At 35.2% G+C, this 11,227-nt stretch overlaps 1 protein-coding gene and 1 long non-coding RNA gene across 3 annotated transcripts; one reads left to right on the top strand and one right to left on the bottom strand.

The window, feature by feature from the left end:
• Nucleotides 1–4,204: 4,204 nt before the first annotated feature.
• On the bottom strand, nucleotides 4,205–4,751 carry LOC122303838. The gene is made up of 2 exons (XR_006240835.1): nucleotides 4,706–4,751; nucleotides 4,205–4,465 (listed from the first exon to the last, which is right to left on the bottom strand). It is a non-coding gene; the product is annotated as an uncharacterized LOC122303838 (long non-coding RNA).
• Nucleotides 4,752–5,535: 784 nt separating this feature from the next.
• Nucleotides 5,536–10,200, top strand: LOC122292907 (protein ENHANCED DISEASE RESISTANCE 4). 2 transcript variants are annotated; one of them, XM_043101469.1, is made up of 3 exons: nucleotides 5,536–5,757; nucleotides 6,504–6,753; nucleotides 7,209–10,200. In XM_043101469.1, exons 2-3 carry the CDS (start codon nucleotides 6,621–6,623, stop codon nucleotides 9,641–9,643), a joined length of 2,568 nt encoding a protein of 855 aa, XP_042957403.1. In that variant the 5' UTR covers nucleotides 5,536–5,757; nucleotides 6,504–6,620; the 3' UTR covers nucleotides 9,644–10,200. The 2 variants fall into 2 exon arrangements, with proteins under 2 accessions (XP_042957403.1, XP_042957410.1); XM_043101476.1 differs by lacking the exon at nucleotides 5,536–5,757 and adding an exon at nucleotides 5,764–5,909.
• Nucleotides 10,201–11,227: the final 1,027 nt, after the last annotated feature.

Raw genomic sequence — 11,227 nt, 5'->3', positions numbered from 1 at the left:
ATCTGTTCGTTGCCGTGAGAGTGGCTTGGTCAATAAATCAGCAAGTTGATCGTTTGTATGAACATGACGGACAGTGAGCACATTTTTCTGAACCAAGTCACGAACAAAGTGTAGATCAATTTGGATATGTTTCATCCACGAGTGTTGAACCGGGTTGAAGCTAAGTTGAGTGGCTCCCAAATTATCACATAACAGGAGTGGAGGAGTGGTGATTGGAAACTTCAGTTCTTGAAGAAGGGAAAGAATCCACATACACTCAGCAGCAGCTGTTGCTAATGCACGATATTCGGCCTCGGTAGAAGAACGAGCAATCGAACGTTGTTTTTTTGAGCTCCATGAGATAGGTGTGGAACCAAGCATAACTAAATAAGCTGAAGTTGAACTCCTGTTGTCCAAACTACCCGCCCAGTTCGAATCTGAGAAGCATAAGAGAGATGGATGAGCTGCTTTTCGAATGAAGATGCCATGAAAAATTGTGTTTTTCAGATATCGTAACAATCTCTTAGTAGCTGTCCAGTGAGTGGTAGTTGGAGAATGCATGAACTGAGAGAGCTTGTTTACTGCAAAGCTGATGTCAGGCCTTGTCAAGGAGAGATATTGCAGCCCGCCAATAACTTTTCTATATTCAGTAGCATCAAATGAAGTAGTGCCATCATCAAGCTTTAAGCAAGCTAATGTTGACAGAGGGGTAGTGACATCTTTGGCACCGTCCATGCTTTTTCGCTCAAGTAGCTCTCAGATGTATTTGTGTTGACTTAGAAAGAGGCCATCTTGTGTGGGAATGACTTCTATGCCGAGAAAGAAGTTTAGAGATCCCAAATCTTTGAGTGAGAATTTTTTACCAAGCTGATCAACTATTTGTTCCACAAGTTTTGAATCGTTTCCAGTAATTACCAAGTCATCAACATACACTAAGCAGTAAGAACAGAATCACGATGATACACAAATAGAGATGAGTCAGACTTGGCATTCAAAAAACCAAAATCAAGCATGGCATGTTTAAGAGCTGAAAACCAAGCACGAGGTGCTTGTTTTAGTCCGTATATCGCCTTATTAAGGCAACAGACATACTCGGGTTTGTCTGAGTCCCGAAAGCCTGGAGGCTGTTTCATAAAAACTTTCTCAGTAAGATGCCCATTTAAAAAGGCATTGTTGATATCTAATTGTCTGAGTGACCATCCCTGCATTACAGCAATAGATAAGACAGTTCTAATTAGGGGTGTAAATTTTAACTGGTAAACCAGAAAACCGGCCCGGACCGGACCAGACCGGACCGGTTGTGTCGGTTTTGAACCGGTCCGGTCCGGAACCAGTTTCATAAAATGAAAAACCGGCCGGAACCGGTCCGGTTTCGGTTCCGGCCATTTTTAGACCGGACCGGTACTATTTAATATGTGTATTTTTTTATTTATTTAATGTTATATGTTATATATTTTATATTATATATAATTTTTTATACATAATATATAATAATATAAATTATAATTATATATAAGATAGTGTTATTTTAATTTATAAAATAAAAATTTAATCTCAAATATGAAAATTTAATTGATCATATGTTTTAAATATATAATATTATAAATATATATTATTTATTAATAACATTTTATTATAGATTCATAAGAAGTAAGAACCTAAAAAGAAAGAAAATCACTCAAATATTATTACTAAATTTTAATGGTCTAATACACTTAAAACTCTTTATATTTTTTTTTATAAGTACATAAGACATTAGTAGATAAATATAAATTATATATATTAGCATATAATTTATATAAAGCCATACCAAAGCTATACTAATAGCATAAATTTTTTACATAGCACTTTTTTTTTGCATAACAGTCTTTTTATATAGTAGTTTTTTTTTTTAAGTAGAATTTTTTGACATAGCAGTTTTTTTTTTTTTTTATAAACAGATTTTTTTTTATAATAAATATATATTTTATTAAAACCGGAAAACTGGACCGAACCGGACCGGAAACCGGAATACCGGTTTAGGAGGGTAATCGGTGCGTAATCGGTTTTGAAAAATGTAAAACCGGTACCTACCGGTTCGGTCCTAGATTTTGTCTAAAACCGGACCGAACCGGACCGGTTACACCCCTAGTTCTAATTGTAACAGGTTTGACCACGGGACTAAAAATCTCTTAGTAATCCAGATCAGGCCTCTGATTAAATCTTTTTGCCACAAGTCGGGCTTTGAACCGGTCAATTGAACCATCTGTAATATTTATTACTTTGATTGGAGCTGTGACATATCTGTAATATTTACCTTAATAAAGAGAAAAGATTTTTTTTTCAACAGCAACTTCGTTTTCTCTCGTGCGAAACTTTCTTTTTTATCTCGTCTCCACCCACTCTGAATGTCATCTCTATCGCGAAACTTTCTTTTAGATCCATCCCTTGATGTCGTTTGGATGCTGAGAAAACCTTTTCAATCCATACCTTGATCTTGTCATTGATATTGTTTGGATGGTGGTAAAGTGGTAAGAAAATTGGAAGGAAAAAAGAAAAACAAGAAGAAGAGCCTAGCTCCGAGTTGGGCTCCGATGCTCCAAATCCAACAACTCCAATCAAAATTAGAATCCACTCCTATTCAGAGTCGAAACTCAACTTGGCCTTTGACTTTGGTCAAAGTCAAAGATCGAAGTTTGAAATTTACACTAAAACACAAATTCAAGGCAAAATTAATTACTATTCACACATGAACAGTGATTAAGTTGCCCTCCATTTTGTGTTCATGAATAAATGAGCCCATGCCTAAATTATTTTTGAAAATTTTGGGATAGGTTTTATCGGTTTTTCATAAAGAATAGTGATAAGTCCATGAGGGCTTTACACAAGATTTGCACGGACTTGGTGCAAAATATTTTACTTATCTGTAAAATAATTTATTCATCACGTAACGTTGCATTTCCTTTGTTTACTGATGAAAAAAATAGTTTACTCATCAGTAAGAATTTTTGCACAAAGTAAATATTGTAGAAAGTCTCTCTGTTATACTCATTACCATTTCATGAGAGTGCCTAGGGTTATAAATGAACAAAATAGCTTGTAAACAACTCGAATTCAGTTTTTATATATTCGACTTAAAAACATGACTCATATAATAAATGAGATGTTTATAAATATTAATATTAATTCAAATATTAAACAAGCAAAATTCGTATAAACTCCTTAACTTAATTTTAGCTCATAAATAAAATTTATATAAGCTCGACTTAATTCGTTTGACCTCATTTTGAAACTCCTAATCTATATTATATATGTATGTGTTATATTTATTATATGTTAGTTATATATTTTATATACTTAATTATATATTATTAATTTATTTATAATTTACCTTGTTTAATATATTTATTATGTTTCCAAAGTGTGTATAGGATAATCTGTACAATTATTTTTATAAAATATAATATTTAGTAATGTATACTATAATATATTCATAACTTATATTTAATAATAATATATTATAGAATTAGAACTTTTGATTTGTTATGTTATCTATATATATTCAATAGTTTAGTTTATTAAATTTATATTATGTATTATTTTTTAAAAATTTATAACTATGAGTTAATTTACTTTAAAATTAATATCATAAGAATTATTTAATCAAAACTATTTAGTTGAATGGTTAAACGGTTATAATTTTTTGTTAATTTTTTTTATATTAATAAACGAATTAGAATAAGATTTTTTAAAAAAAAATGAAACTCGAGCTCAAGCTATTCAAACTCGACTCGTTCGTTTATTTTTAATTGAGTTTGAATCGAATTCAAACTATATTAATTATTAAATAGTCAAGTACGAACAAAAATATTGAAATTTTATTCATATTCGAATGAAATTTAAACTAATAAACTTCTTATCAAACTCCAATATCCTTATTCAAATGAGAGAGCCTCCAAGCCTATTGAGTGTTTATTCTCATTATTACACGTGCAAATCACAAGCTGCCACGTAGGAGTTGTAACAAAATACAATTTACGCTCGCACACAGGTGAACATATTTTTTTTACAGCTCTGCCTGTTTCCCCCTGTCTCCCTCCCACCACTCCATCACTTGCTCTCCCCCCTCCGTCCGTAACTGTCTCTCTCTCCCTCTAGAATATGATCTCTCCCTCACATAGGTGCAAATTAAAACTTGATAAATTAGAGTGACAGTTTTCGAATCTAAGGGTTGGTGGAAATAAGAAAACAAAAATCAAACTCAAGATTCCACATTTTCTCACCATCCAAACAGAAATACACTTTCTTAGCATCCAAACAGAAATTTAAAGACAACAAAATCAGACTCAAAAATGTCATGTTCGTCTCCTTCAATTTTACCCATCTCGATAGATCCCACAAATCCCATCTCGACAGATCCCATCTTCGTCTCCTTCAACAGATTCCATCTGGACAGACTTCATCTTCGAACCCATCTTCGCAGGCCGATTTACAACTTCTTTTTTTTCTGAAAAATGATTTGTGTGAGAGAGAGAGAGAGAGAGAGAGAGAGATATTACTAAAGAGCAAAGAAAAAGATAAATATTAAACTTTTGTGAAATGTCAGAATGCTTGAGGAGAGAGAGCACTCAAGAGAGTAGAGATGGAGCTTGAGAGCGATGAAAACAGACTAAAGTCCATTTGCTGATCTCGGGTTTGAGAGAGAGCTGAGGGGAGAAAAGAGACGAGAGAATGGATGTGCACCTACCGTAAGTCCAGAAAGTCCACCACATATTAAAATTTTGAGTTTTGTTATATATAAATAATGTTACGTGTATATAAATATTAATTTTGTTATATTTAAAATTTAAATTAATATTATTTTTAATAAAATCTATTTTTTAATTAATTATATTAAATTAATACACATATTAATATATAATTATATTTATAATTAAATTTTTCCTAAAATTTTATAAGGTGTAAGTGATCTGGTCTCGTTTTATACAATTCTTAGTACTTTCAATTTTATCGATTTCAATCTAATTTTTTAGTTTTAGTATAATTATATTATTAATTATAAATTATAGTGATTTAATATAATATTAATATTAATATACATTAATATATTAATATATATCAATTAATTAAAATAAAATGTAATTAATATACTAATATATATTAATATTATTAATATATTATGTATTTATCAAAAGATGAAAAAGAATTTATTAGAAATTTATTAAATTTAAAAATATAATTAATATATATATTTTATATATAAAAACACAAACCAGTCCAACCCAATTCGGTCCGAGGTCGAAAATTCTAGAGCTAAAATCGGATTTTATCTTATTTGTAAAATCATAAAACTGATCTTAAATGGAACCAATTAAAACCAGATCAATTAATCCGATTCAAACTGATTTTTTTCTCTATTCAAATTTGACTGTATTCTGGCCCTTTTGCTGCTCCAGGTGGACCTCACCTATCCAGGTAACCCATACCCCGAAGAGACAGTGTATGTCCCCGTAGGATGACACGTAATTCCGTTTTGAATGGCACCGGCGCCTCGCTTCCGCGATCCTGTTGGTCAAAGTCAGACAAAATACAGTGCAAAAGACCTTAGACAGCTCTTGTTCTTCGTCTTGTTTCTCTCTTTAGTTTTGAAAAATCAGCTTTGACTGTAAAAGCTGTCTACACACGAAACATAAGTGTGGAAGAAGAAGAATGAACTGACAGAGGAGTTGATTGAAAAGGAAGTCGTGAACTTTGCGGCAGAGAATAGAGTTCTTTCCAATTCTCTGAATTTCCTCACAGGTTCCTTTTAATTTCCATTTCCCCATCTCTAATCTGCGTTCTACTCCTCACCTCCCTTGGACCCTTACACACACACACACACACACACATATATTGTGGGAACTCTCTCTCTCTCTCTTTGGATCTAATATATCCATCTTCCAATCTCAAAGGTATGTTTTTTGTCCCCGAAGCGCCTGCGACTATAATTGGACCCGATCTCCGCTGCTTTTCTTTGTTACCTATCCTCTCCAATCTTGTACTCTCTTTCATGCCCTGAAGTAGGGGATTGATTGATCGGAAAGCTCGGGCAGGAGTAGGACATTCCATAAAAATCTTTCTGATCCGCTAGCAGAGCAAGTATTCCGGTTGGAGGAAATTGCCACCCCTCCTGTTTCACCTATCCTTTCATTCCCCAGGGATTCCATACAGCTAGACAAGCATTCCTCTTCTAACCTTTTTCTTGCCCAATTTTTGTTTCTTTAATATGCAGAGTAGATTATACAGTTAGCTAGTTTTTCCAATAATCTCTTCGTGTTTATTGTACCACGTTAATTTCTGATGCTCCGTAGCTTCTTATAGCCTTGAGCAGGCATTTTCCAACTCGCTGATTCATAATTCCCGTTTCAGTAGCAATAGCATTCCATTTTATTTTTATTCAACCTCGCTGAATCCCTTCATGAGTTCACATGCAAATTGCGACTATGAATTCTGTCTTTTATACATCTATCTCATGCTTGTCTATCTTTGTTTCTATCTGAATGCAGACAGAATGGCCTCCTTGTTTTCAACAAAACCTTTTATGGATGAATCTGGGTTTTGATCATTAATGTTCTGTCGAAGTGGGTTTTAGAAGCCCAATCCCTAGTTGATCGCGACCACATATGTCGACCAAGATGACCAGTGGGTTGACTACTAAGCTCCGACTAGTTAGATGCCCTAAATGTCGGCAGCTTCTTCCCGAGTTGCCGGACCATCCTGTGTACAAGTGTGGTGGATGTGGCACAATTCTTCAAGGTAATAATCCAAAAGAAATCAGAACTAGTTGGATAAACTCCGTGAATACGAATTAATTTATGGTTGACTTGCGGGGTGTTGACATCAGGTCTTGAAGTATTCAATTTCAGGAAATTTCTAAAACTCAATGGTGCGGGCTTAAGATGATTATAGCCCCCTCCATCTCAACGTCATGTACCATTTCTTGATTATTTTTTCAAATCAAAATAAGCTGACAGATAGTTGTTGCTCTCCTTGAGTTAGCGTATCTACCAATGTAAAAGAATAAAATGGTGGGTTGTTCCCCATTGTTTGGACCCCTTACTATGACTGTTTCCTTGCGATGGACCACAGCCTTACTATCTGTAGGTTATATGCCATGGCTTACTCATTTTTCTGCGTTGTACATAATATTGCTTAGCTGTATTGCCACTAAGTTTAATATTGGTTTTTTTCAATCCCCTTCCGGCATGCAGCAAAGAATCAACCAAATGATGTGAAAATCACAAAATCTGGCTTAAATGAAACGGATAATCCTCAGACAAATGCATTGGATCTTGTTACTGAAGATAAAGAATCTGGCAGCTCTATGCATACAGATACTGTTCCTTCCACTGGAGAATGTTCTTTGGACCAAAACAATGTGGGGGATCCCAGACAATCAGGGTATTGCCGCAGTGAGCATCTTGAAGGTATAAATTTGTTGAATGAAGGTCAAAACAAGGAGTGGGATCGATGCCAGTTACGGGATTGCAATGGTGAGCAGCTTGGAGGTATAATACACTTATCAAACAATGACCAAGGCAATGAAGATGATGCAACTGAATCTTGTGACAGCACTATCAAACAACCTGAGGATTCCATTGAAGAGTGTTTGGCAACTGACCTTGCACCTCCTGAGAATGCAGAGTCATTACCGATAGTAGGATCAAATTTAGAGGTAAAGGCAAATGATGGTGGCTTACTGTTGGCAGGAGCAAACTCAGAAGTGGATATTAATGAAGGTGATTCTAATATCAAAATTTCAAATACTAACAATAAAGTGGCTACAATGGGAAGTACTTCAATTGTTACTCATCATATGGCAGCTAGGGAAAGCATTTCATCAGATACTCCTACATCTTCTCCTAACGAACAGCTTGAGCAACCTCAGAAAAATGTTCATGTGTTTGACCGTGTAAGGTCCACAGATACGTTAGAAACCAGAGAGTTTGCCAACCCCAGCTCTGAGCTCAGTGGTGGACTTCTAGATATCTCTAAATCGCCAACTACCATAAGTTATTATGCATATGAGGGAAGTGTCTCCTCTTATGATGGTACAGATGATCAATTCCCTGAACGACCTAGACATTTATCTAGAAGTACTTGTAAGGTTGCGAACTTTGTTCGTTCTGAAGAAAGGAACAGAAAGGACAAATTTCTGGTGGACAGCTTGATGAATTGCCATCCTTATCTTAAAGAAGATGGAATTCTTTCATCCACTAAGAAGCATTCAGCCAATAGATGTGGCAAGTGGGATCAAGATGAATTGCTGGAACCCAAATTGCATGGCCACCCAGTCCGAAACTGGAGGAGACGTGATAGAGAAAATTATCCATCCAGGGTACCTTTCTATGGAAGGGGTTCCCTCGCTGGCTATGAGATTGGTGGCCCCTCAAATCAAGTGCATAATCAGTTTCATCGCAACAGCAGCTTTCAATCATCAGACAAGTCTGATTACCTTGAACAGGACAAGTTGAAATTATTGAGAATCGTTTCTGAATTGCAGGATGAACTTAACAGAAGATGCTATCTAAATGGAAAAGCTGATGGAAGGGTTAACACTTGGAAGGAAAATCATATTTCAACTTACAATGATCATGAGGCACCTGTGGGGGAACTCTATAATGAGTTAAATTATCCTAGGTTTCCCAGAAGAGGCAAGTCTGGAGGCAACTGGCTTGAGCAGCGCAATTTCTCATGTGTACGTTTCTCAGGAGAGGCAACAAGTAGTAGACATGGAGTTCATCACTCTTGTCTTCATTGCCATCCCCAAGACTGGCAATGCTCGGTACAGTTGCCTCCTCAATCCATTCTTGGCAATAATCAAGATTTATGTGGACTCCATCCTGGTCACAAATGTTACAATCCTTCCTACCGCTCTTGTCCTTCAAGTCCCCACGGGTATGCGGACTCTGATTTTCCTATGTGCAGTCGTGATGTGAAATCTGAAGAACAGAGGCATAGAGACCGTGAGGTGAAGAAACGTCATTCGGCTAAACAACATTTCCGACCCATTGCAGGTGGAGCCCCTATCATATCTTGCTATAATTGCTTGAGCCCTCTGCAGATACCTGCAGATTTTCTTCTCTTTAGAAAGAGATTTCATTGGCTAAGGTGTGGTGCTTGTTCAGAGCTGCTCAAATTTTCACTTCAAAACAGAACTCATTTAGTACCACATGCACTGAATGCTTTTTGTGTCCCTCCACCAAGTGAGGTTGGCGACTATAGTGATGATGGTAATAGGAGATTGGTTTCAGCATCTCACGCCAATGCTTCTCCGTATGCTGATCCGGTGTCATGCTCAGATGATTATGGACTCTCATACTGTAAAAGCGGCTCCACTGAAGGAGATCCTGTTCCCTTCACGTCCTCTCATGCCATCCCAGGAATTGCAGATCAAAGAAACATGTTATCTGATCCTTCCAAACCTGTGCATGAAAGGAAGGAGTCTATTGGGAAACGGCCACAAAACAAGTATAAGAATTCAGTGGAAACGTTTGATCCAGCTGGGCTTTCCTCCAACATGTCCAAAGCAGAGAAATTATCCTCTGAAATCAAGCCAATGTCAAGCTCACCACTTCATCGTCTCATGGGTTATTCCTCACCCAGCGAGGTCATAACTGGCTCGAGGCCGTCTGGTATGGAGTAAGCCTATAGTCTCCAACGAAAAAATGCACGAGGTCAGGGAAATGAGGGCTATTGTTTAGTATTTAGTGAGCAGGCCATGAGTTAAGCCTATAGAAGGGCGATATGTTGTTCATAGAAGGGAGTGATTCTCCAATTGGTCTGTACTGGATGGCAATCATGGCGTTCAAGGAGTATTATCTAGGAGAATGTGTGGTAGGAGTGGGGAATTCGCCAGAAGCAATATGCTTTATCCATTGCCTGGAGGCTGAAGCATTGAGCATTCTGAGAAACGAACAACATTAGTTGATTTCTATACTACGTGTTTTGTTCTGGTTAAAACAAGATTCACGTGTTCGCTCTGGATTATATTGTAGAAGTAGACACGAAAGGCTTTGATTGTTGTATATGTAGATATTCACCCAGATTTCTATCTAAATTTGTATATTTGGGGGGTAGGCTAAGATCGATCTTGTGTAATGAATATTCAAACTTATTATATGTATTTGATATTAGAGATAATTGAATCGAGATAATAATCTAGTGTGATGAATATTCATGAGGAATATTTACTTGAAATAAGGACTGAAGTGTTGACTTGAAGCTCGATCATAAAATCGTCATTTCTGTTTTGATATCATGTTAACTTACCCATTGTCTAAGTTAATAGAAATTACAAATTTTTATTCTAACAACTCGGAAGATTGGAATCTCAATTATAGCTTGTGTTTTCCTATTAATGGGACTGATGTTTTGGATTGTGATCATTGAAACTAATAAAGAGTAGTCGTAGCTTTAGTGGTGAATATAGTAGCCTCTCGCAGCCGAACCGATAAGGAAAAGCATCATTTAAAAAAAATTAATGATATAACTAGACTCTCATTTCACTATGTAAGATGCAATACATTTATCATTATTGAATGATAAAAAATTATCTGTTAAAATATTATTTAATGATGATAAATATGTTACATCTTATATAATAAGATAAAAATATAATAGTAGTGTGGTGTATAAAATTTTTCTATATAAAAACACTTTGAGATACTTGCAGGAAATGCCAAGGTCGGTGCTATGATTAAACGGATTAACAATGATGACACAATGTTGGAGACCAAAGACGTGACTCGCTAGTTTCACAAAATTAATACAAGGAAATAGAGGGGCGATGAGACTCCTTCCAACCAAGTGGCGATTACACAATCGGGTTTGAATAGGAGAATAACCAATTCAAAGAATCAGATGATGTAACAAATTGGATCGGATGTTCATGAAAATTTTGAATTGTTATTTCAGTGCTAATAAAATATATAAAAGTCATAGATAATACAATTCAATCATTTAGTATTATGAATAAAAGTCTGTTTGGCAACATTACTATTCTCATATATATCTTTCTCAAATATCACTCAAATATAAGAGATTTTTCAATTTCAAATTTTTAATATTTTCATTTAATCATTACAACTTTTTTAAACTTTCAAACAAAACATAAAAAACAATATAATTTTTTCAAAGTTTTCAAAAAAAAAATTAATATTAAAAAATAATATTCATACATTTTTTTAACTTTATAATTTTTTTCGAATAAATCTACTCCTACCGACAG

Source organism: Carya illinoinensis, chromosome 1, assembly GCF_018687715.1.
Source record: "Carya illinoinensis cultivar Pawnee chromosome 1, C.illinoinensisPawnee_v1, whole genome shotgun sequence".
Classification (NCBI taxonomy): Eukaryota; Viridiplantae; Streptophyta; class Magnoliopsida; order Fagales; family Juglandaceae; genus Carya; species Carya illinoinensis.
The sequence above is the reverse complement of the archived record's forward strand: the minus strand, read 5'-3'. Positions and strand labels throughout refer to the sequence as shown.

Excerpts from the sequence above, each read along its gene's own strand:
- LOC122292907 (XM_043101469.1), top strand. The coding sequence starts at position 6,621 with ATGTCGACCAAGATGACCAGTGGGTTGACTACTAAGCTCCGACTAGTT. Across the intron at positions 6,754-7,208 it reads ATGTGGCACAATTCTTCAAG|CAAAGAATCAACCAAATGAT; the intron begins GTAATAATCCAA and ends TCCGGCATGCAG.